Raw genomic sequence first — 26,939 nt, forward strand, 5'->3', positions numbered from 1 at the left:
GAGCAATTATAGGCGAGCTAGGAACAAGGGAGGGTTCCAAGGGTCGAATGAGCACAGGCGAGCTGCGAGTGAGCGAGGAGGGTGAGTCACAAGCGAGATAAGTGTCTGAGTGAGGTTGGAGAGCAGAGAAAAAGAGAGATAGATAAAAGATAAGAGAAAAATTAGGATTTCTAGATTTTATGAAACCGTTCTCAAATTTGATCCGGTTCCTGGGTGGTTCTTCGCTGGAAACCGAATTCCTTACCGATTCCAACAGAAACACGCAATCAGACCAGTTTTCTGGGCACTCCGGTCCTATTCTAGAGTAGAGCCAGACCCGTTGTACGGTCCTATCATGAAGAACGTCTAATTTGAAACATGTCTTGATCGATGTGATGATTCATCCGGATTCGGGTAGGACCCTCGGCTATTATTAAAGAAGCAAATGGGTGGGTATTTTCCACCTACCAACCCCATTATGCTTGGACCATAATCGAACCCGGAAATCAGAAGTGGCCTCTATGATTGCCATCTCTAGAATCCTAGGAATTTAAAAGAGAAAAGCTAGTAACATTCCAAAGCGAAAGCGAAAGCAAAAAGGAATAAGAAAAAGGCCCCAAAAGTAAACAATCCGATCATCATTCATACCACCAAACGTTAGTAGTGCAACACGTAGACGTTGTACTCGACGACGGCGTTGCCGGTCTTCGGGTCGAACGTGTGCGTGGTCGCCTGGGCGTACCCCCGGGCGAACCGGAGCAGCCCGCAGCCGCCGATCACCGGCATCTCCCGCACCTTCTGGAACACCGGGTTCCGCCCCAGCACGGTGATGCCGCTGCCATTGTACTTCCCCGACACGAAGGCGAAGTTCATGACCATCATCAGGCCCACCTCCTCCTGCGACGCCGATGAGTACAGGCCCTGGGCGCGGCCGACGAGCTCGGACCCGGGGTCGGGGCGGACGGTCAGGGGGTTGTCGATCATGTTGATGAGGCCGAAGAAGGTGGCCGAGGCATTGGACGGCGGGGGCACAATGGTGATGGAGCTGGGGTGGGGGCCGCTCATGACGTCGTGCCAGTAGAAGCGGAAGTGGCTGAGCTTCTCCTTCCGAAGGTTGAGGCCCATGAGGCTCGGGTCGAGGGTGGTGGCAAAGCCAGAGGCGAGCGTCGGGATGGCAGAGGAGAGGAGGAGGAGGAGGGGAAAGAGGATCGCATCGAGCGTGGCCATGAGGAGATGCTTCTTTGGGTAGGCAGTGAACGAGAAGAAGTAGATAAGGCTACGACGAAGCCAGTGGGGCACGTGAACGAGGACGGATCACACGGCTTTGTACTGGTTAGCTTTGAACCGTCGAGTGAGGATTGCTCTTATAGACCTACTCCCGTTGCTCTCTAGGGGCAAGGCAATGTTTGGAAAGCCCCTTGTAAGTGTTTTTTTGGAGATTAAGAAAGTAATCGAAGGCTACTTAAGTGTGCATTTTGTTTTATTTACGACGAGGAAGTGCACATTATGTAGGTACATATTGGGCTCATGTCATATGCCTACTAACCTCACTGATCAGGTAAGACGAGAGGGGGGAGAAAAAAAGAAAAATGAAAGGAAGGAAAATAGAAAAAAGGAAAAAAATTTTAAAAAATTATTAGTAAAAGTTTTTGATGTTAGCATTGGTCGTGCCATGCAATCTCTAGTCGCAATCTCTGGTCAAAATTAGCCGGATGACCCGACCGACTCAATTGACAAAACTTGAATACGTTTACGACTCAATTTACAAAACTAAACGGCTTAGGACTGAATTGATAAAAGTGTAATAGGTTTAGCACTGTTTGAACAAATTTTTTCTCCAAAAGCTCTCCCAAAAGTGTTCGCCATACTCCTTTTTGTTTTGCCCAAGGCCTCTTGCAAAGTCCAACCAAACGCACCCTATATTTTCGCATACTCGGTTTTACTTTCTTAGGAAACGATGAATCCAAAGTCTTGTAGTCTTTTGAATTCTAAACCCTACTCATCCAATGCCCTTGTTAGCATTGTCCAGCTCTAGGATTGAGTCTCCCCCCAGGCCCCCTCTAGAATTGAGCAATCAAAGCATTCATATCGTTGAACCAACCGTTTCCGAAATTTGGGACACCAACGAGTATGTGCGGAGTTGCACAAACCATCGCCTTCAATAACTTGTCTTTCCTGTTTCGAATACATGCTTTTCTCTTGTATTTTGCCCCAGGTTGCTGTTGTCAAGCCAAAGAATTTACCAGGATTGTCGACGGCCTTAATCCCAATGACATCGCCTCCAGGTTGCCATCACCTTGTTGCCGGTAAAGACCTAGCAAATAAAAAAGGAATTTGAAAAGCTGTCGATGTAATAGTATAACGGTGCAATCTCAACCACACATGTTATGAATATCAAAAAAATATATAGCAATCATGGCCGGACTCACCTCTGATCTTATGACTAGCAATTCACCATCATACTATCATGCTAGCAAGACACCATAAAAAAATACTTTGACCTTCAGATCTTACCATAAAAAAAAAAAAAAAACAAAATTAGCAAATTGAAGAAATAGTGTGGAAAGCTTTGGCAAACTATGTAATCAAAAGGAAAAGGGAAAACTGCATCATTTGCAGATTTGCAACAATTTAGTGGCCATTGCTGAGGAGGTCGTTGCCGCCTTTGTCAAAGAGCTGCAACCACATCGCGGTGGTCATTGTCCCGGGCCGTGAATTTCAATGTTCAGAGTGGCGTAGGGTTTTCTACTCACCGGTGGTGGTTGTGTAGCCGCGTTCACCAACATTGTCATGGGTGTACAAGTACATGGAAGGAAAGTACCACCATGTCCTTTCTTGTCTTTTTTGATTGCTAACATTTTTTTTTTAGTTATGATTAAGGCTCCGTTCGTTTCGCGAAAAATGAGTCATTTTTAGAAAATATTTTCCAGGAAGTCAATTTCCAAGAAAATGACTATATTTTTCGGTGTTTGGTTGAAATATGAAAAAGATCGGGAAAATATTTTTCGTTGTTTGGGATGGGAAACTGGATTTAATTTTCCTCAATGCACTTCATTTAATGATTTATTATTTTTTCCTTTTTTGCATTTTTTATTTTTTAAAATCGAATTTTAATATTTTTAATTATTTATCTTTTTTTTTTCCTTTTTTCTCCTTCCTCTTTTTTTTTTTTTTTTTTCTTTTTAATGTTTCTCTTTTTTCAATTACATTTTTCCGCCGAATCTCGGCACCGACGACGGCCGGCTATCTGCCGTAGGCAACGCCCGACCTCGCCCAAAGCAGGCGATTGTTGGCCTAGGCTCGCGCAAGGCCCGCAATGGTTCGCCCGACCTCGCTAGATCCGGCGAGGCTTGGCCTTTATCAGAGCGGGCGGCGGGCGGCTTGGCCTTGATCGAGGCCCGCGACGACTCGTTTGGCCCGGCCTTGTCGAGGTCGGCGATGCCAAGCCTCACCTAGCCGGCCACTAGCTGCGGTAGTGACCCGTGACCGGCGAAGAAGGAATACTAAAAAAAATAAAGAAAAAAAGATGAGAAAAGGAAAAAAATAAATAAAAAATAAATTTCATCAGAAAAATAAAAAATAAAACTTTCGAATTTGGAAAAAATAAATAAAAATGAAAAGAAAGCAAAAAAATCATTAAAAAGAAAAAATAGTTGAAAGAGAGGAAGAATGAAAAGTGTGGAAAATGTTTTCCTCTACTCAAAATGAGGAAATCATTTTCCTTAGTTTTAGAAGGTTTTTTCGTTGATCGGAAAATATTTTCCCGTTGACCGCTCATTTTCCGCCCCCCAAACACCAGAAATTGGGGAAAATATTTTATGTGAAACAAAAGGAGCCTAAAATGGATTTGATCCAAACCCATTAAAACCCAAGATTTCTTTTATTGCCCATGTTTTTCTACTTTGACTAAAATTGGTTTAACCTGAATCCAAAAGACCCATATTTCGAAATCCGGTGCAAAGTTTAGATGACCCGCTTCACTGGTGCAACCTATGTAAGTCAAAAATTAAGTTGGGTTATGGATCTATTTTGTCACGTGAGAGGAAAAATACATGAAGATAATACATACTTCTAAATTAAAACAACGGGTAATAGGCATGCGGCCCTGCTGATAAAAGAATTGAGATGTGGGTACATTAGTATTATATGTGCGGGGTTCGATTCCGCACTCTGCAAAGAAGCAGAGCAAAAGTCAAAGAGAAGAGTCGAGTTGGCAAGATCTTTTTGGGATTATTAATTTGCTCAAATCATGTTGAACATATGGAAATGTAATTGGTTTGGAAGTTGAACCAACACCTTGCTAATTTCCCTACCAAACATTACTTGCAATCTCCCCAATCTCCACGTCCCCCTTCTTAATCAAGCAATTCCTCGAACACACTACGACCATTTTCTCGATATTCACAGCTTCTTCACCATCTTCGTAAGGTTTTTCAATTTGCTCGTCGATTCCACAATGGCAAACTATCAAAGGTTTGCACATATTTTGGGATTGTTTGTCGTTGCTGTGTCTTTCATAATCGGCGAGAATTCTGTCAAAGCTCGCCAACTTCTTGAGACAACATTGCTCAAAGTGCCAGAACTGCCTAAACCCGAAATTGCCTCGCCTTCCTGGTATTCCGAGCTTGCAGATGCCGGAATTGCCATCGATGGCGGAAGTCGAATTGCCGCCACCTTCTGAAATTGCAAAGCCTGGATCACCAACAAAACCGAAGCCAAAATTGCCAGAAATGCCCGAATTCCCTCATGTCCCTGATTTCCCTAAGCCGTCATTGCCTTCCGTTCCCATGATTTCAAGGACATGGTTGTCCCACCTACTATTCCTTAAATCAATGTGATTTGAATTTCTTGTTGGGATACAACATGATATGATTTAGTGATTTTATACGGTCTATATTTAATGATCTGAGCATGACTCAGACTATATATATGTACTTGATTGTGACAGTTAGTGATATGAAGTGACATTTGTTATATAATTTAATTTATGATATCGCAGAGGAAGGATGAATGTGGCGTTTGACATTTAAAACTTATAGATTATATAGGTTATTTCTTTTGAGGATAGATTAATCTAGCTAGAGCTCTTGCATTAACGCAATTGATCGAGGAAGCAAGGAGTTTTCGAATCTAGACGTGGAGGTCATTTATTCATATCCTGCTAGTTGTATTAGAGATGTCAAACGGGTGAGTCGGGTCGGATTTAAATCGGGTCGAATATGGTCCGAATCATATTGATCCATTTAACTCATTTTGATCCATTTTTAAACTGTATGAATTTTATGATCTATATCCGACTTGATTCATATTATTTAAATACTTATATATTTAAATACTTCATAAAATTAACAAAATGTAAAAACTGTTTCGCCGATCATCGCTGATGGCAGATTGCCACTGACCACCGTCACCGGCGCGGTCCGCCCGCTGACCACCGGCTTCCCTTGTGGTCTGCCCACCACCGCGGCCCGTTTGCAGCTGCCGCCATGGTTTTTGCTTTCCGCTGATATACCTTCCCAGCTATAACGCATTCTCGAAGCGAAGGTTTTACTTGCAAGTCCCGTTCTAATGCTTCTCTCCCCGCTGTCCACACCTCCTGCAATTTCCACCGATGCCTCAGATTCTCTATTTCTTCAGTCTAGTAAAGATTTTCTTGGAGCTCTTTCAATCTCTCCTCTGTTTCTTAACGGCCCTCTTTTTATCTATGGAATTTGGGTGGTGAGTCTGGATTCGTTGGGGGGTGCGGATCCAGGTGGTGGCTTACCTCCTCATGCTTCAGATCTTTGGGACGAAGCACAATGCCAGGAGCAGCCATCGTCTCGCCTTCCCCTCCGGCTCTCTGTCTCACCGTGCGAGGATGTGCGTGTTAGTGATTCAGGACTAGCAGTCACGCCACTTGCCTTTGGTGGGCGGGCGATGGCGGCGGCGGACGGAAATTTACAAGTGAACAAAAGTGATCTTGCCAAGCTGTAAGTTGCGGGGCGAAAATGAATTGGGTTGAGACCCATATTTGGATAGATTTCATCGGTCTAAATCCATATTTGATTCATATTTTAAATTTGTTGAACTCATATCTGATCGAAATAAAAAAAAAATGAGTTAAAAAGTAGGTCAAAGACCCGTATTGACACTTCTAATTGTGTGTAAACTGTTCGTGTGCACATGCAAAAAAGGTTTGGATTTGATCTGTTCACGAGACATACAAGGCAATCCATGGGTTTGTAAAAAGTCAATAGCATGCAAAGAGGGGTGGGCCGTGGGCCTTTGACACTGTAGTATGCGTGGTAAGCCTTTTGGTCTACCAAGTTTCCGATACTATAAATCACATCCGCCACCGGTAAATGGAGGTTCTTCCGTGCTTCTAGATGCCCCCTACTTCATTTGTCTGGAAGTCTCAAGCCAGCACTCCTCAGTCACAAGCTATTATGCACACAGATTCAGTGCACGCTTTCCTCATCGCGTATTTTACCGCTTGGATATTTCGTCTGCTCATTCAAACACAAACATTAGGCTTTGTTTGTTCGCGGAAAGTAAATAATTTAATTTTTTTTCTAAAAATAATAATATGTATCGCTTGAAATAATAATTCAACGGAAATTAGTTTCATTACCGACAATGATTTTTCGAAAATCCTTATGTCTAAGGGTGCGTTTGTTTCACGAGAAACTCCACGAAAAAGGAAAATGATTTTCCGGAAATCATTTTTCGAGAAAACGGATTGTTTTCTTTTGTTTGGTGGTGATATGTGACCAAAAAATGCTTTATGTTGATTAACTCATTTTCGGAGAATAAAATGGGTGAATATCCGAAAAAGTAATTCCAGAAAAACACTTTCCTGGAAATAAACACATCCTAGTTACATAAATATTGATAGATAAAAGTAGAGGGGAAGTGGAAGCACCAAAAAGAAGGAAGCAGCCACCTGCCAAACTTTACAGCACGATTTGTATTTATCCTTCATGTTACACCTAAGCCATGACCTCATCGGCCGGCAATGGAGACTAGATTTGGACCCGACAGTGACGCGAACAATGACAGCATTAAGCAGCCCCTCCTCGAAGGAAAAGCCACGGTCATTGTTCTCTTCTGCTCCATATAACTAGCAGCTGCTCTGAACCTCATTTCACCACAAGCAAAGCATTTCTAGAGTTCAATGGCAGATGAAGTGATATTGTTGGACTTCTGGTCGAGCCCGTTCGGGATGAGGGCCAAGATTGCCCTGAGAGAGAAGGGCGTAGACTTTGACCTGAGGGAGGAGGATCTCAGCAACAAGAGCCCCCTGCTCTTAGAGAGCAACCCGGTCCACAAGAAAATCCCCGTCCTCGTCCACAACGGCAAGCCCGTTTGCGAGTCCCTCATCATCGTCCAGTACATCGACGAGACCTGGGGTCCTGAGTCCCCTCTCTTGCCTTCCAATCCTCACGAGCGCGCCTGCGCCAGGTTCTGGGCCGACTATGTGGACAAGAAGGTAAGACAACAACGCCCAATCCTCGACACATTCCCTTTCTAAGTGTGCTTAACTTTGAAACATGAAACGATGGTGCAGATTTCATTGGGACGAGTGGCAAAGGCGTCAACGGGGGTGGCCCTGGATGCAGCGAAGGCGGAGTTCATCGAGGGCTTGAAGGTGCTGGAGGGAGAGCTTGGGGACAAGGCCTACTTTGGAGGCGAGAAGTTTGGGTACGTGGATGTGTCACTCATACCGTTCTGTAGCTGGTTCTATGCTTTGGAGACACTGGCCAACTTTAGCATTGGGGAAGAGTGCCCCAAGTTGGAGGGATGGGCCAAGCGTTGCATGCAGAGGGAGAGCGTGGCCAAGTCCTTGCCCGATCAGCACAAGGTCTATGACTTGGTGTTGGAGCGCAGGAAGAAGCTCCAGGCGCAGTAATTCCTGTCCTTTGGATGAGGCTTAGCTCTTTCTACTTTCGTGAGTTCCTTTTTGAGTGTTTCTGGATGAACATCGTGTTTGCGCTATGAGTCCTGCTAGCATGACACTATAACAATATGACAGTAGAATGCCAGGCATAAGATCAAAGGTGGGTCCCACCATGATTGTTATATATTGCATGTCATTCACAACAGCGCACATATACCTCAATTTCATAATTTTTGTCTGATGAAAATCCTTTTCATGCATTATTGACTTGTTTTGCTTCCCATATTCATAAGTATCGCGCGTTACCAACATTATCAAACATGAAAACATAGCAAACAAAGCAAAAACAAAAGTCAAGGAAGATTCATTTCGAGCTTTCTTATTGGTCGAATCGATCTCCTATTTCGTTGAATAATCTCCAACTTTGATATTTGTTCGAAAATTCAGAACTTGCAATGAATCTCAAATTAGATTTTCTTTTGAGAACATCATCCTCAAATTCACTCTATCTTAGAGTCGGTTCTTCCCAATTTTCAGAACACCTCTAACTCCAGTAATTTTTTTACCGGGGTTGATCGGCTAGTCAAACTATCAAGTACAGAATTTAACAATCTTGTACTAGGATCCCTACATGTTCCATAGTCTAAATGAAAACATTATAGATTAGGGAAATTACAACACGCCTCATTCTTTGGCATATGTTGGCATCTAAATTTTAATTACCAATTTAGAAATTTATCGCAGAAAAATTAGGGATCGACCCCGAACCCTAATTAGAAAATATTAGTTAAATTGCAAATAGATATTAGGAGCATTTTGCATTAACGGATAGACTCATATTTTGTATTTAAATCGAGCTGGCGGTGGATGGACTTAAATAAAAGGCTTTGGATTTAATCTTGAATTAAGCCCGCAAGAATGTGAAAATCGGTCAAGCCATGAATGTTGCGTGTGCTTTGCATATGAGGTGCCCAAATTAAGGAAAGATTATCTCAAAGAATGGAAAGGCGCGTGAATGGAAAGCAACAAAAAGGAAAATATGTGAAACAATATTTGGTTGGAAAATGAATCGTAATAAGAGAATATATGGTCAAAGCTGGGAGCTACACGTGGGATTGAGGAAAGGAAAGAAATAAGAGCATAATATATTACGTATAGTTCTTTCCTTTTTGAAAGCTCAGTTGGAAAAGAATTGTAATAGGATAATGTTGCATGTTTTGAATAGATTGCATGATAGAATAAAATCATTAGTCAATTCGCATGTCATATAACATACATGATTAGTTATTGTTGGGTCCATGGGGTTTACAGTGGTCCGCCCATGAAGGCAATCACCCCCCATGCCTACCGTTGATAAGACAGTTATCAACATCTGTGAGACGACGTGATATTTGTGTTTTTATCCATCGTTCCTTCCTCCGCCAAGTTTCATTAACGGAATGAAAGAACAGAGAATAGTGAGAGGAAGACAACGACGATTCTCCCTTCTCCTCTTCTGAATGTGATATCGGGGCGAACTCTCTCGTTGCATTGTGGACATTTAATCTGTGAAAAACTGGTGAGTTCGTTACGTGATGTCTTGCTCCAATTAGTGATTCAAGATTGATTTTAGGGCTTGTTAATTCCGCATAATCCACTGCGTATGTAAATAGGATTCGTTCCCTTTATTGGTATTGGAGCATTTGTTATTGAATTCTGATCTTATCTATGTTTATAGTTGAATTATTTGAATTTTTGTGAATTTCATGGGATTTTTGGGTAAATGGTTTTTGCGGCTTTTCTGGCCGGAGGGATTTTTAGCCAATTCCAACCAAATTCCAACGAGTCATAGCCTGGCTTTCGACCAGTAGGGTTGGCTTGAAATGGGGGAACAAAAGCCTTAAGGTATCTCAGCATTTGGTTGTTCGCCGAAGACGAATTTCATGAAGGAAGTTCGCGGTTAGGGTTTTTGCGTTCGAGGGGTTTTCGCTCGATTCCGGAAAAATTACTTCACCGTTTCCGTTGAATCTTGGACCTACGTAGTTGCGCCAACATGATTTTCAAAATCCACTATTAATTTTGGTTTATGGTGGGTTGTTGGAGGAGAATCGGCCGGTGATCAGCAAAATCGGGCCCGGTGATAGCAAAATCGGGCGAATGAATAGTAAAAGGAGGAACTGTTTTCGTGATTTTTGGGAAAGAAGAGCAAGCGCAAAAAAATGTAGAAGAAAAGGTAATTGTCCAAAGTGGGTTTCGAACCCACCACCCCACTAATCAACCAAGCTCCTTAGACCACTCTAACACGCCGACTCTTCCGTTTAAAGTTGCCACGTTATTTTTATTAAAGAAAGAGTTGTTCGTGCATATGACGTAGGTGGCACACGCCTGATGGTGAGATGCCTGTTTTGTCCCTCCGCACCAGAAATTCTAGTTTTGCCCCTTCCGCCCGGTGACTCGCCAATATTGCCCCCGAGGGCGCATTACCCTTTCGGCCCCCGATTTGTGCTAGAATTTACATTTTTGCCACTAGCTGATTAATTTAAGTTTTTACCCTTCGGTTAATTTACAATTTAGTACTTGCCCATGTAAATTTGTTGTTTTGCCCTTACATGTAATATTGTAAATGTTTTGCATGAAATTAAATATACTTGTCATTTATATCTTGTATTGTGAAATTAGAGTATGATTTGATGCGTGAATTATTTCTGTATTAGTTCAAATCATGCTATGCCATGCTATTATTATTTTTTATGATTATAAGATAGGTGGATCATTATATGAATTATGATATTTATTTGAGTGGGGAGTTCTATAAAGTTTTAGTAACTTTAGTGAACTCAATTTACATAAATAATTATGTTAATAATAATTTCAAGCGAGGATTCTTAGACGATGATTGGGAACATAGCGAACTTTCGAATATGAGGCCTTATGTGAAATTATTCATTAATGTAATTAATTAGTGTAAAATAGATGCATAAATGTTAGGCATTAATAGTTTTTTTTTTGGTAAAAGTAAGATATATATTAACTTTAACCAATGCGCAACTATACAAGAGCACGGGGAGCCCGACACTACAAAAAGGAGGTCTTGCACTTGTGATGACACTAGTCGGTGTCATTAGGAGTGCAAGAGTGTCGTGGATCCAAAAAAGGGACAAGGGTCCCTAAAGAAAAGGAGAAAGAGGCGGCTACAACATCTCGGCCAAAATACAACCGGAAGAGGGTTATAGCACGACCCTCAAATCAGCAAAAAATAGTCGGATCAATAGCCCAAGCGGCTTGCGTTCTTACGTTCCGAGGCGTGTCCTCAACGTGCTTGAAAGTGAGCGCTTTATCCTTCACAACCTACTCAAGATGCATCTTAATGGCAGGTAGATAGAGAGTTTGGTTACGGAACAAGATTTGGTTTCTAACCTTCCAAATGATTTGGCAAAGTGCTCCAAAGGAGAATTGGGCTATCTGTTGGTGGAAGGCATGGCCACCTATATGCAGCATGGCCCGGTGCAAATTATCTTGCCAAGGCATATTATACCATGCAAGGTTGCACTTGGCCGCCCAAAATGAAGCAAGAATGGCTGTGTGGTGGCGAGCAAAGTATCAATGGTCGACACTTTCTGGTCTTCATCGACAAAAGGCACATGCTGCATCCGAAATCCGGTTGTAAGTAAGCGATACGACACGAGTGGGTAGTCGGTTCCGCATGGCCAGCCATAGATGGAATGAATGCCTAAGAGCAAGTGAACGATTCCAAATGAAAGCATGCCACTGTACTTGTTGTCCTCTCGGCCTCATGATGCTCCGGGCGGAAGCTATGGAGAGCTCACCCGACGAGTGACCAAGCCAAGTAAGGCGATCGGAACGGCTGCGGTCAAGGGGTGGGATCCGCTCGGGCCATGCCCGAATGGTGTCCACAATCCGTGAATAACGACTAGGGGAGGCAAAGACATCAGCAACCGTAGCACTCCGAGGGATGCCCGAACGGTAAATGTTGATGTTAGAAAAAACTTTGTTAAGCGGGCCACGTGGATGCCAAGGATCAAACCAAAAAGAGACATTGCATCCTCTTCCCAAATGCCAAGTAAAGAGATGCAGAAAATCCATCCTCGGGTCAAGTATCTTTTTCCACGCCCAAGAACGGAATGTCGGCTTAGTGACAATCCAAAAATTCTTGTTCTTTAGAAACGTGGAATGAACCCATTTGCACCATAACGATTCCCTGTCTGTGAACAAAAGCCATATATTTTAGCATCGCTCCCCTATTGCAATCAACAAGTCTCCTTATACCGAGACCCCCCTCTTCTTTGGGAAGGCGGACATCATCCCAAGAGACTTTCGCACCCCCAACACCAAGTCTTGGCCCCTTCCAAAGGAACCGCCTTAGGATTTGTTCAATTCGAGACAATCTTGCTTTGGGTAACATAAACACAGCAGCCCAATATACATGACTTGCATGTAGAACTAACTTGATGAGTTGAAGCCGCTCCGCAAAGGAAAGAAAACGTTGAGTCTAAGATTGAGCTCTAGCCGTTATCAAGTTCACCAGGGAGTCACAATCGACTTTTGCCAGTCTTGATGCAAAATAGGGACACCTAAGTACCAGAATAGCAAAGCACCTTCTTGGAAGCCAAAGACATTGAGGATTGCTCCTTTTGGCTCCCTAGAACCCCCGGAGAAGAAGATCTCACTTTTGGACAGATTTGGCCTCAAACCAGCCCATGTAGAGAATGTGTCTAGGCCATCCTTTAGCAATAAAGCCATTGCTAGGTTTGCCTCCACGAAGAGTAATACATCATCAGCAAAGAACAGATGTGTGAGTTGGGTAGGTTTGCACCTCCAAAAATATTTAAAACCCGGCTGCCGAGTTTGCACCTTGATGATCTGGGAGAAGATTTCCATAATTAGTGTAAATAGATAGAGCAACATAGGGTCCCCTTGTTGTATACCCCTCCCAGCAGAGAAGAAACCGTATAGTTCTCTATTAATAGCCATAGAGAATTTGGGGGTCCGAATACAAGTCATGATTAGCCTGGCAAATGTTTCAGGAAACTCGAATGCTTGCAATACCACTTCTATGAAGTCCCGGTCGACCGTATCATAGGCCTTACGAAAGTCGACCTTTATAGCACATTTTGGTAGATATGGTTCATGATGGAAACCACTGAACAGCTCCTGGGCAAGGAGGATGTTATCACTAATTTGTCTTCCCTTAACAAATGCATTCTGATGGGGACTAACCAGCATTGGCGGCCACGAAGCTAGCCGATTTGCAATGATCTTAGTGATGCACTTGTAGATAGTGTTACAACAAGCAATCGGTCTAAAATCATTCATGGATGTTGCATTAGGAACCTTAGGGATCAAGCATAAAATGGTGGTATTGACCTGCCGAAGTAGAGTACCAGTTTGGAAGAAATCTTTAATGACCAAGAGAACATTTGGGCCAATAATCTCCCAAGTGCCCTTAAAGAATTCCACATTATAACCATCCGGACCGGGTGCCTTGCCCGGTGCTAGGGAAAATAAGGTATTCTGTATTTCCGAATCAGAGACGGGTCGGGATAAGAAGCGTACTGGGTCTTCATCAGGAGATCGCCCAATTACAGCGCGCAACTCTTGAACCGAGGGCTGACCTTGTAGGGGAACCGGGGCCAGCAGCTTTTCAAAATGCGAGACTATATGTTGCTGAATAGCAAGCGGGTCCGTGAGAAGGACGCCATCAGAATCCGCAACCGACATGATCCTATTTCGCAGATGCCTTTGGTTAACCGTATGGTGAAAGTATTTTGTGTTTAGATCTCCTTCCTTTAACACGAGGACACGAGATTTCTGTTTGTAGAATGCTTCCTCTTGGAGTCCGAGGGCCGAGAAGGCTTGGAGGAGATGACGCTCCCGATCGGCGAGCATTTGATTATGAGGGTCCGTCTCCCGTGCCTCCTGGACATCCGTCAATGCCCGTCCTAACGTCGTCGTTTGAGCCGATATATCGGAGAAGGATTCTTTGTTGAGCTGTTTGAGTCGACTCTTTAGAAGCTTTAGTTTGGTGCATAGGATGAACATAGGAGTCCCATCCACCTGCATATCCCACACTTGGGAAACCACTGTCATAAAAGATGGGTGAGATAACCAAAAATTGAAGAATTTAAAGGGCCTTTTGGCTGTTCCAAAGTTCAAAATTCTGATTATCATGGGCTAATGATCGGACACCCACGGGGCCAAAAAAGAAGCTTCAGAATACGAGAAGTCATTGCTCCATTGGGCGTTGACAAGAACTCTATCAATCTTCCGTTGTTTCCTTGTATTCCCTGAAGAAGTAGACCACGTAAATCTGTGGCCTATATACCGCAAGTCATCAAGTCCAGCTCTGGTTAAGTATTCTCCTAATTCATCAAAAGCCGGTATCTACCGAGAGTAGCCTCCCACCCTATCAGAAGGCTCCCTTATAGCATTAAAATCTCCAGCTACAATCCAAGGAGATGTAGCCAAAACCAAGCTGGTTTGGACAAGTTCCTGCCAAAGCCATCGTCTAGACACAAAGGTGTGCTTCGCATATATAACCGAAAGGCAGCAAGATTTATTAATCGTCAACGGGCGGAGATGTGTATGTATGGCCTGAGATGAAGATGAAGATACAACACCATCCACTAACATCGGGTTCCACCCAACCCAAATTCTCCCTCTATGAGAGTAATCATTGTCGCGACCTAAAAAAAATAAACGGGTTAATTTTCGGGCTAATGGATTATCAAGTTAATTAATCAACTAACCTAACTCGGACTCTCCCAAGTCCATACCAAATCGCAACTTAAGGTTCAAATAATTAACATGCAACGTGTTTTGAATTTGGAGTCGCCACTAATCATTTTCGGTAGGTTGATTAGAAACCTAAATAAAATAGCGGAAGAAAACTATCTTATTTCCGCGAACCGGAGATTTTGAATTCGGGGATTTGGTTACGCTAGATTACTCTAACGCCCTTTCGGTACCATTTTCATGAAAAATATTTGATTTGGCAATTTTGATGGATTTTACTTGAAATTCAAAGATGCAATTTTTTTGGTTTTTTTCTTCTTTTTTATGGGGATGTAAAACATTGAACTTTGTACGATATACACCATGGGTGATTTAGAAAGAAAGAAAACGCAGTCGATCACGAGTATTTATAAAAATAAATTAACATGTAATAATGCTAAAATTTGGAACACGTGACATGTCTAAAATAAACAAACAAACATTCAAACCAAACGATTACATTTTTGTAGATCGAGATGGAAATGATTACCTTCTATTACACAAAATCTTACTCACATACACGTTATAGTTCCCTTCAAGATCTCGGAGCTGGAAGAACGCGGCTGTCGTCGAAAATGGCAAGCAATGGCGTTGTTGGGTGGCGAGAGGCGAAATATGTGTCGGGACTCGTCGAAGATGATGCTCGACTAAAACTCTTTTCTTCACTCTCGAATTTTCTCTTCTAATTTTTCTCAAGAACTCTCTTTTTCCTCTCTAAAAATTCATCTCAAAAACTCTCTCAAAACTCTCTCAATTCTCTTCCACTCTCCTCCAAGAGCTCTCTACCTTCTCTATCACCAAAATTCTCCTCCTCAATTCTCAAGAACTCTCCCTTTTTTATAGCCAAATTTCTCCACCCTTCATTCTTCATCTTCATTTCTTCACCTTCCATTTTCATCTTCCCTTCTTCATCTTCATTTCTTCACCTTCCATTTTCATCTTCCCTTCATCACCTTCCCTTCATCATCTTCCCTTCTTCATCTTCTTTTGGTATTTGCAATACAAGTCCTGAAGTTCCAAGTATTTGCAATGCGGTCCCTGAAATTTTAAGTATTTGCAATACAGTCCCTGAAGTTTCAAATCTTCTCGGTGTATTTTTCCATCCCGTGCCTGGTCTAGACGCATGCTAAATTAAGTGTTCTGTTTGCCCAATTATATGCCAATGCAATGTACGCTAAAAATAAATATGTGAGATGATTTTTATTTAGAACTAAAATTAGTTCTAATTTTTATGCAAAAAATAGATTTAGTCAAAATTTAGGCGTCAACAGCTGCCCCTCTTTGAGTGGAGGCTCGTAGAGGTTCCGCTCAAAGACAAAATTGAATCCTAAATTTTGACGGTGCAAATTATGGATGAACTTTTTGGCGGGAGTTTTAATCCCATTTTTATGGAGTGATGCATGATATGCAAGACTGTAAATAACATGTGCTAAAACTTCTCCTCCTCTTTTTTTTGTTAAAGAAACCTGCACATGGATCGCATACGAGAATACATGTTTTATCAAATACCTCGTAGGCTGACGGTTCTCTTAATTTCCAAGCTTCTTTTTGCGGATGCAAGGATTTTAAGGTATTTGGCCTATCTGTTATCGGAGACTTCTCCCTAATGCAAGACAGCGCAAGATATGTGTGTTGTTTGAGATCACAAGAGCTACGTCGTTGTGAGTCGAAAGAAGTGAAATCAAGTTCACAAGAGCTACGTCGTTGTGAGTTGATTAAATGTTGAAATCGCCAGTGCATATGTCTTCACGATTCGACAAAGGGGAACCAAAATCATAAGAGCTACGTCGTTATGATTTGGTTTGGATCAAAACCATGGGTGCTTATGTCTTCATGATTTGATAAAGGAGCCGAAAATCATAAGAGCTATGTCATTATGAGCCGACTAAAGGTCAAAATCACCGGTGCATACGTCTTCGTGATACGAGACCGAAATCATAAGAGCTACGTCGTTATAATTTGATAAGATGTCAAGATCGCCGGTGCATATGTCTTCACGACTTGACTGAAGAGGCATATTGCCCGAATTGAACAATATTTGATAGGAGCACCATCGAATGGAATCGATAAGTACAAAAGGGGCATATTGCCTGAATTGAACAATATTTGATAGGAGCACCATCGAATGGAATCGATAAGTACAAAAGAGGCATATTGCCTAAATTGAATCATAACAACTATCATCGGAAGAGTTGTTAATTTGAAAAGGGGTTCAGAAAACTTACCTGGGTTTTCGAGACCGAAATCATAAGAGCTACGTCGTTATGATTTGATAAGATGTCAAGATCGCCGGTGCATATGTCTTCACGACCTGGGTTTTCGAGACCGAAATCATAAGAGCTACGTCGTTATGATTTGATAAGATGTCAAGATCGCCGGTGCATATGTCTTCACGACTTGGGTTCTCCAAACGAATAACCAAGGAACGAGGTAGATTGCTTGTATCGTACCTGTTTAATCACTTGAGATGAACATGATCAATTGTTAACGCAACATGACACGTCCATAAATTCTTGAATTTTTTGTTTACATTGCAAAGCTCCTTCGGGAATTTGTCAATAAGGAAAGCAATCTAATCCTTTTGACGAGTTTGATCAAATCAAATGAGGAACCTTTAATCAGAAAGGACTTCCACTCAATCTCATAGAAAGGTTCGGGTTGAAGATATACTTACACGAGGATTTGAAAGATTACAGCGGACATTTGCCAGCAAAACTTGCTCATTCAATAATCCTTGGATGAATTTCGAGACCTTGAGAGGGAACTCGAACATCGGGAATGTATTACCTATCATAGAATGTCGGAGGTAACACACACAAACATATTCAACAATGAGTATAATGCAATCACTCATACTATGGTTCATGCATAACCATTCTGTCAAGTTTGCATTACCAATTTTGTCCGAGGAGGTTCTCACATTACGAATACCTCGAATGTGAGCTGAATGGGGGGACTTTAGTCCGAAAGGGCTTTCTCTCACTCTCGAGAAAAGCTATTTATCCTGTCTGCAGGATTCAAGAGAAATCACTCAATCTTTCCATCATCGCATTCGATAAGGATCCAAGTAATCTCGCAATTGATACGACCGAGCCGATCCGGAGGTCTTGATTAGGACCGTAATGAGAGCTAGGTCAAAGGTTTACAAAGGGGACTCTAGTTGAGTCAAGGTTGCTTGAAATGAATTTCTTCATCATCCGCTCCAGATTTAGAAGTCAAGAGCCCTGCAAAAATGAGAGAGAAATAATCTTGCTCGAACTTCTTCGAGTGATGCTTAAAATCATTTAACTCTACGTTAACTCAAGTGCCCTAATCGGAAGAGACTTTGGAGGGTTATAACGTAGGCTAAGATTGGGGCCGAGGAACGAAAAGGCTCGTTTTGGCTCGGAAATTAAATGAGAAGGGGCTTGACGTTGGTGATCATCGCCGACTAGTCATCGATCTTGGTCTTCCGGAAATGTCTTGGTAAAGAATACCATCATTGAATGAGGGATGGTAGTTTTCTACTGAAAATTGCACTTTGCAAACCGATTTCTTGGGGAGTCTTCTTCACAACAAGTGTCTGTCAAGGATTTGAAGAGACACAATGCAAACATGTACATGGAATTTACAACTTAACATGCAAAAATGTACATTCAAAATTCAGAAGTACTTTACAAATGAATGTGCATTGGCCTTACTTTTGGTAGGCACTTTGCTTTTCCTATGCTTGAAATTTTCATATGAGATCGGCCTTTGCTTTTCTTACTCCCGACTCTCATTTTTCTTTTTTTCTTCTTTTTTTTCGAGAAGAGATTTCTTTTCCTTTTTCTTTGAGAGTTCTTCGACATCTCTTTATTTTGCTTTTTTTTTTTTTTTTTCGAGAGCGGGCCCTTCTCCTTTAAGTTGAGTTTGCCTCTCCTTTTTTTTTACAATCCAATGATTTTTAACCGGGAATTACAACAAACATAAACATTTACAAAGAAAAATTATGTAAACATAAAAAATCTAGCATACAAGAAATGAGTCCATTCGGGAATTCTCTGTTGACCCGACCATCTCCAATTCTAATCCTTGGGAAAATGCTATCTTCGTCTTTGGAATGAGCAAATGATCACCAACGGGGGTTTAAGAAATGAATTTGCAGGCTCAAGTGGGCTATGCAAAGAATGAAGTGTATAGATAAAGAAGTGAATGCTCTTCATCATCCTAAGGCACTTGAATTAAAATTCGAGTATAAATGCAAAGAAACACCCGAAGATTAATATCGGTCCGAGCAAGAAAATTTCTAACCATTTACCTCGTGTTTCTGCTGGAATTAACTCGTCTGGACTCCGGTGTGGGGTGGTTCTTGACGGGGGTGAAGAAATGAAACCACCGCTCAAAAGGGGTAATCAATGGATAACTTGTAGTGTTTAGGATAGAGAAATGAACGCCTCCGTCACTTCGGTTATCGTACCTTTCGCGAGAAAACTCTTTACCTCGGGGAATGCGGAATTTTGCCACCGTTCATTTCACCTGAAAAAATTGGACGTGTTTGGGAAATGATTGCCTTTCATCATCCTGTCATGCCCCATTCCATACATTTGATGTATCTTATGTAGTTCATGTTCCTTATTCAGAGTTGGTAAATTAAATACGAGGAACAGTCATGCACAAACTATGCAATGTATGAGTGTTTTCGAGCATATAAAATGTAACAACTTTTTATCTTAGTGCAAGCACGTAAGAAAATTCTTAAGGGCGTGAATTGTGAGTTGCCCCTGCTCATGCAAATGAGTTGCAAAACTTCATTATCTAGTTTGAGACATGAGATTGTCAAAGGCTCTAGGAATTTCTCATTTCATTAATTTTTCGGGAGAAGGGATACTTCCCTATCTGGAAAGGCGGTGACCCCTGTAAAAATCAAAAGGGAAAGCGTCAATGTACGTTCTCACGTTCTAAACGAGTTGAAACGATACCGCTTTACCCTTGTACGTATTCCTTGCAAACTTTGAATTGAAAAGATCAATTCATCCGGATCGATCAGTATGTCCGGGATGTTATCTCTCCAGGTTCTATAACCATCTTGGCTGAGTTTCAATCGGCACTGAATCGCGAAGCAAAAAAGTTTTTATTAATCTTTGTACATTGATGCCAAATCCCAGGATCGAACCCGGGATGCCTCGGACCATTGTCATTCCCCCAACTACTAGGCTGTGGTGATGTTGGCGTCCATGGTTGGTTCGCTTTTTGCTGTATTGTTCTCAAAACAGTTGGCAATCCCCCGTCGAGAATAAAATAAGCATAATTTAGAGTTTGAAATGACCGAGAGCCAATTGGGACGATATGGAGTTACCCATCTTCGAGCCCGCTTGGCCTTTTACTCGTATTCTCCCAAGTAAGGCTATTCGGAATTTCTCTTTACGGGCGTTCGGAGGCGTCGTCCACAAATTGATTTGCTATAGGCCTAGCTTAGTAAGGAACTTACGCATTTGACAAGAGAGGAGAAAATTCGTCCTTTAACTCTAGGCAAATTCTAGACAATTAGAAAGTAAAAAATATCCCACGTAGGGGAACTATACATGGAATTAAAGGAGTATTCATGCGAGATTGATTCCACCTCTCTTGCTGGCCACTTCAACGATCAACCGATTCTGTCTTGGACTAAACACCAACAATCGTTGTTTGAAGACCCATAATAACTTGTTTCGGATCACAGCTCTGGAGGTCCTTCATTTCCAAACAGGCTCATCAAGGTAGCAAGCTCATCATCAAAGTAATCTTCTGATTTTTCGAGCAATTGATACTCGAATTGGGCATTGTTACTTGCTAACACTGGTGACAGATTGCTATGAGCGGTCTGACTCCTTAAGCTTGAGCCTCCGTCGTTGCTCGGGAACTTGTAGGGATGATTAACGGTTCTGCTACTAGAACCACCAGCGGAAGGTTGGTATGACCTGTATTCTTGATTGGGAAGTGGCCGGGTACCTTTTGCTCGGTAGGTTTTCCCGGAATTGATCTTCCAGTCAACTCTGGTCCGGTCGCCTTGGTCCCAAGCTGCATCGTGCTTCCTCGGCTTATTTCTAACCCTTTGAAGGTGATTTGTGACACTTTGCATGGTGAGTCCGTCTATATTCATCATTTTGTGTACAGCCATTGGTCGTGCTGAATTGATTCCTAGCTGTCGAATTGCCTCAATGAATATAGAATGAAGCTTGGCGGACCAAAGGGGCCTTTTCTTTTGGACAAAATCGTCGTCGTCGGCTTGGTCGTGGTTTTTTTGTACGAGTAATTGCTTCATTACAGCATGCTGCCAAATGTTTTGGAGCACTCGAACGCAGACCGGCTTCTGTAGGACGTCTCGAGCACCATGCGATATGGCCCTCGTTATGAACTGCTGATCATTACTTGCTGATACTACGATGACCTGTATGTCCAACTCGGAATCAATGATCTTTAAGAGACTGAAACCGTCCATGTCGATCCCTACGACGGCTGTGACGACGATGTCAAAATCATATTTGTACTGCCTCGGCACTTCTAAGGCATCCGTTGCCTTCGCATAAGCAAAAACCCCGTACATGCAACTTCTCAGCATAGCAACGAGGATTGAGAGGGAAACGGGGTTGCCATCAATGGCCATGACTCGCAGATCCTCGGGATAGGAAGGTTCCCATACTTACGCTTGGAATGAACGTGTTTTTCTTTTAAAACCTTCCATATGTAGACCGAAAATGGGTTGTTTCGACTAGAGACCGAGCTTTAGATGTTCTCGGACTTGCAAAACAATTTGCCCGAAAATCACAAAGTGATGGTGGTCTTTCGTGACGAGTTCTGGTGATCATTAGGTGCATGGAGACTTTATAAACTTTTCCGATCTGTTAGTCTCGCATATAGGTTCTCGCTTTTTCTACGAAAGATGACAGCTTTTTCTCTCCTTTCCGGTCTTAGTGCCTTGGATCCATTTCGTAATAACTCTTACCTCTCACTCAATCTATCATCTTTTTCTTTTCTGATATGGAGGAGCCCTCAAATCTTTTCGCTTTCTCTACGAACGAGGCAGTTATTTCCCTCCTCAAATCTTTTCGCTCCCTCCTACGGAAGAGGCGGTTATTTCCCTCTTCAAATCTTTCCGCTTTCTCCTACGAACGAGGCAGTTATTTCCCAAATCCTTTTGCATCTACCTGTGTGAAGGCTTTTAATGCTTTTCCTTTCGGCGTTCAGTCAAATCTGACAAGGAATTCACGCATTTAAGCATGATAACATTCGCGAATAGTACTGTTCTTTGCCCCTTGATTAACTCTAGGCGTAAAAAGAAGAATATCTCACATGGGGACTTTGTAACAACAGTACATTCATTCACGCATGTCTCTACTTTTCTTGAGGATTCGTAAGGGCTAGCTAGTAATGCTCAAAAGAGTGACATTTTGAAAGCCCATAATCAAAAGCTCAAGCTTCATGTAGGCTACTGATTCGGAGTTTCATCGGTGTTGAATTGGCCGAGCGTGACATCGGGGAGACTCCAATCGTAGTGATACATGTCACTTCCGTCCAAGGGCATCGGTTACGCCTCCGCAAAACCGACTTTTTGGGATGCATCCCCAACGAAATCTGATTGTGTGAGAACCCGCTCTCGGGGATGAATTGACAAATGAGCATTTTCAATGCTCGGATGTGGCTCATCAAGGAACATGTCACCAAAGGTTATGGGGCTGCTACAAACATGGCAAATAGCGATGTTAAGAGCATCCCTATACCTCTTGATCTCTGCTCGAAGCTCTTCATTTTCTTCCTTTAGAGACGCAAGTTCATGACTTTCACTTTGAACCTTCACTCGGGCCCGCTTGTTTTGAAACCAAAACCCGACCTTCATGGGCTCCATTCCTAGCTTCCAGCTCAACTCATTTTTTCGTTTCCCGTTCACGTAAGGGCACTCCTTGAAGGCAGCTTCGAGCTCTTTGATTTGATGTTTTCTTTTACGGGGTTGACTACGATTTGCTGCTGCTTTGCTGCTATTGTTGTTCTTGTTATCGAGATCTTGAACTTCACCGCCAAGGGAGTTAGGTTTTACGGCCTTGGCTGGATCCGGCCTCGAAATTCAGCAGTTCATTCTCGGGGATGTCTAGGTTGGTTGCCTCCGGTAAGTCTTTGGTAGCCTCTAAACATGTTGGATTGAAATACTTCTTACTTGCCTTTTGTTCACTCTACTCTCCGTTGTATGCTTACTCTCTCCAAATTCTTCCGAATAAACATGCATGTTCCAGAGCCTCCCTTTTAACGTGGATGAAAACCACTAAGCCAGTGCTTCTCCCAAGATTTCGTGTTTCCCGCTCTGTCTTCTTCATTTCCTTCTGACATGGTGGGACCCTCAAATCTTTTCTGCAATATGCTTGTCCCTCTTTTAATATGGCGGAACCTTTAAGTCATTTCGCAACTTTTTCGAATTCGTGAGCCTCGAGATGGTAGATCCGTGATTCACGGACGAAACGTCTGTAGTTTTGCCCGGATAATTAACTCGGCCCCCACAATAATTATTGCTATAACTTTTTCTGCCCTTTAAATTAGGGTTTAACGCCGAGATGATTATCGCTTTCATATCTTCATCTCCAACCTTCTAAGCACTCTTTCGCATCCACTCTTTTTAGCGACTTCAGCAACAATGGCCTCCCTCCCTGCACACGTCTCCTCGGGTGAGGTTTTAGCCAAATGGGAGAAACTTTATAATGTCCTAGGCTAGGGCTACTCTTATATAGCCAACCATCCGGAGGTCGAAACCGAAATCCGTCTCATGTTTACGGATATGGACACCGTTTCTATTCAAGGTACCAAGTTAGAAAAGGAATATAGGATCTTCCCTACCCTCTTCACTAACTTCCCGGAGGCTTACCATCTTGCTCATCAAGATGTTACTTTGGCCCATCTTGTGAGGGCACGATATCGGGATCGGTCGGACAACTTGATGTTGGCGAGTCTTGTGGCCGACAATTATAAGAAGGCCCTTGACTACGGTAATGATCAAGTCTCACCGCTGATTCGTGAGAGGGGGAACTTGGTGGAACGTTTGGCCATGTCCCGGACCATCTTTGAGCGTGATCCGCTCGACATTGTTTTGAAATTCCAATGCACATGGCTGGAAGAAAGGTTGGACGATCTGACCCTGGATATAGCCCGCGGGAGAATGCTGATCCATGACTTAGAATCTGCTGCCGAGTATCACGAGGACAAGGTAGCCAAGCTTAAAGAGAAATGTGAGCTCCTCCTCTTTAAGCTGGCGGATCTCGATTCTCGGAGCGATCGGTGTAGGCGGAGTATCAACTGTATGGAGAGTCGGTTGAACTCCTTTGTGATGCTCATTAGGGCTCGGTTTGGCTTTACGTTCCCACCCCGATGATCTGTTTGTAAGGTTTCCTGCTGAATGAAATGGTTCCACCCAACCCAAATTCTCCCTCTATGAGAGTAATCATTGTCGCGACCTAAAAAAAATAAACGGGTTAATTTTCGGGCTAATGGATTATCAGGTTAATTAATCAACTAACCTAACTCGGACTCTCCCAAGTCCATACCAAATCGCAACTTAAGGTTCAAATAATTAACATGCAACGTGTTTTGAATTTGGAGTCGCCACTAATCATTTTCGGTAGGTTGATTAGAAACCTAAATAAAATAGCGGAAGAAAACTATCTTATTTCCGCGAACCGGAGATTTTGAATTCGGGGATTTGGTTACGCTAGATTACTCTAACGCCCTTTCGGTACCATTTTCATGAAAAATATTTGATTTGGCAATTTTGATGGATTTTACTTGAAATTCAAAGATGCAATTTTTTGGTTTTTTTTCTTCTTTTTATGGGGATGTAAAACATTGAACTTTGTACGATATACACCATGGGTGATTTAGAAAGAAAGAAAACGCAGATCGATCACGAGTATTTATAAAAATAAATTAACATGTAATAATGCTAAAATTTGGAACACGTGACATGTCTAAAATAAACAAACAAACATTCAAACCAAACGATTACATTTTTGTAGATCGAGATGGAAATGATTACCTTCTATTACACAAAATCTTACTCACATACACGTTATAGTTCCCTTCAAGATCTCGGAGCTGGAAGAACGGGTTGTCGTCGAAAATGGCAAGCAATGGCGTTGTTGGGTGGCGAGAGGCGAAATATGTGTCGGGACTCGTCGAAGATGATGCTCGACTAAAACTCTTTTCTTCACTCTCGAATTTTCTCTTCTAATTTTTCTCAAGAACTCTCTTTTTCCTCTCTAAAAATTCATCTCAAAAACTCTCTCAAAACTCTCTCAATTCTCTTCCACTCTCCTCCAAGAGCTCTCTACCTTCTCTATCACCAAAATTCTCCTCCTCAATTCTCAAGAACTCTCCCTTTTTTATAGCCAAATTTCTCCACCCTTCATTCTTCATCTTCATTTCTTCACCTTCCATTTTCATCTTCCCTTCTTCATCTTCATTTCTTCACCTTCCATTTTCATCTTCCCTTCATCACCTTCCCTTCATCATCTTCCCTTCTTCATCTTCCCTTCTTCATCTTCTTTTGGTATTTGCAATACAGTCCCTGAAGTTCCAAGTATTTGCAATGCAGTCCCCGAAATTTTAAGTATTTGCAATACAGTCCCTGAAGTTTCAAATCTTCTCGGTGTATTTTTCCATCCCGTGCCTGGTCTAGACGCATGCTAAATTAAGTGTTCTGTTTGCCCAATTATATGCCAATGCAATGTACGCTAAAAATAAATATGTGAGATGATTTTTATTTAGAACTAAAATTAGTTCTAATTTTTATGCAAAAAATAGATTTAGTCAAAATTTAGGCGTCAACAATCATAATTAGCAACCCATCTCCAATTAGGTATTAAGCTAGAAGAGATGTTAAAAAAAAGAGATTGTGGAACCTTAGTCTCGAGAATACCCATACGACATAAGTTGTTAACACGAATCAAATTTCTAATTTACGCTTGATTTAGGGGGTCAACAAGACCCTTAATGTTCCATAATCCAAAAAACATTATGTACAAAGGAGGGACGGAGGTTACCGTCTCTTGCGGCCACCCTTCTTCTTCTTGTTATTCTATTTGGCCCCTTTACTAGTCATAGGGCTATTGCTCGAGCTGAATTCTGGAGAAGAATCCATTACCGGGGGTTGCATCGTGGCCATTTGTTTCACTATGGGCATCTTCTTCCCACCCGGATCAGCATCACCTTTACGGGTAGTTGGGGGCACTTGTGTGATGTCATCGTCCTCCTCGCTGCCTATGTCACTGGCCACCAAGTCTTCTTCTTTCTCCGAATCCGAGGAGAGCACCATTCTTCACCGTCTATTCACTGGAGGCGTATTAGATGCCGCCACTTCTTGGGGCTTGGGGTTGGCACTATCAGCAATGATCTCCCGCTTATAGCCCACATTCATGTTCTCGGGGACAAGCGGCTCTGTCTATGGCAGAATAGCCGAAGCATCGATAGCACCCGAGGCCTTATGGGCGGAAGCCGTGCCAAGTTTTACGCCCTTCTTGTGGCGGACTTCCTCCCATCTCTCTCTAGGTTTAGAGGCCTCGGGATGAGAGGGCACCGCAACCGGTGGGGCAGCCGGGATTTCAACTATTAGCAAAGCAGCCGGCGGATCAGCCAAGTCTACAACAGGCTGTGCATTCAGTGGGATATCCAGGTCTGCCTGGTTGGAGGGGCAAGAGTGGCCAAACACTCCACACCTAGTACGGGAGGAAGGTACCCATTCATAGTCCACTTTCACCATGCGGACATCTCCATTCAATCGTAATCGAACCGATTTACAAAGGGGCTAAGCGGCCTTGATTTCAACACGGACTCGAGCAAAGGAAATCCTCTTCATACTCTCTGTTTGGGCATCCACATGTAGTGGTTTGCCAACAACACTAGCAATAGCACTAATACCGGGAGCTGATCACGGCTCATAGGGAATGTTCCGCAATCGAACCCACACCGACAAGGTGTTATGTTCATCCCGCTTAAGATCCATTAAAGGTTGCCATTGTCGAAGCACGAGGGGCACCTTAGCTATGGTGAAGGGACCACTATCAACAATCCTACGACGAAATTCTTTATCCGGCACCCGGAAAAAGTGAAATCCCTCGTCATTTGCCATGACTTCCGTCAAGTAACTCTCCCACAACTGTCTCATAATCGATTCAGTGAGCCTAAAGGGTAGTTTCTTCCCAATATAATACCCCACTAGGCATTCACTCCATCTCGGGTCGATCGCACCAAGCATTTCGTCAGACACATCAACCATAACTTCATTATCAATAATAGACGGCGAGATGTAAGTGAGTTCATACCCCTTAGTTGCCGATCG

General features: G+C 42.6%; 2 protein-coding genes across 2 annotated transcripts; one reads left to right on the forward strand and one right to left on the reverse strand.

The window, feature by feature from the left end:
• Positions 1-348: 348 nt before the first annotated feature.
• LOC115745795 (dirigent protein 22-like) lies at positions 349-1,316 on the reverse strand. The gene has a single exon (XM_030681398.2). It carries the CDS (start codon positions 1,204-1,206, stop codon positions 637-639), a length of 570 nt encoding a protein of 189 aa, XP_030537258.1. The 5' UTR covers positions 1,207-1,316; the 3' UTR covers positions 349-636.
• Positions 1,317-7,092: 5,776 nt separating this feature from the next.
• On the forward strand, positions 7,093-8,058 carry LOC115745744 (glutathione S-transferase U25-like). Its single transcript, XM_030681310.2, has 2 exons — positions 7,093-7,447; positions 7,526-8,058. Exons 1-2 carry the CDS (start codon positions 7,133-7,135, stop codon positions 7,865-7,867), a joined length of 657 nt encoding a protein of 218 aa, XP_030537170.1. The 5' UTR covers positions 7,093-7,132; the 3' UTR covers positions 7,868-8,058.
• The last annotated feature ends 18,881 nt before the right edge of the window (positions 8,059-26,939 follow it).

Source organism: Rhodamnia argentea, chromosome 10, assembly GCF_020921035.1.
Source record: "Rhodamnia argentea isolate NSW1041297 chromosome 10, ASM2092103v1, whole genome shotgun sequence".
Classification (NCBI taxonomy): Eukaryota; Viridiplantae; Streptophyta; class Magnoliopsida; order Myrtales; family Myrtaceae; genus Rhodamnia; species Rhodamnia argentea.

Bases quoted from the DNA above. Each gene is read 5' to 3' on its own strand.
- LOC115745795 (XM_030681398.2), bottom strand. From the start codon at position 1,206: ATGGCCACGCTCGATGCGATCCTCTTTCCCCTCCTCCTCCTCCTCTCC.
- LOC115745744 (XM_030681310.2), top strand. From the start codon at position 7,133: ATGGCAGATGAAGTGATATTGTTGGACTTCTGGTCGAGCCCGTTCGGG. The intron at 7,448-7,525 runs GTAAGACAACAA...ACGATGGTGCAG, and splicing joins CCGACTATGTGGACAAGAAG to ATTTCATTGGGACGAGTGGC.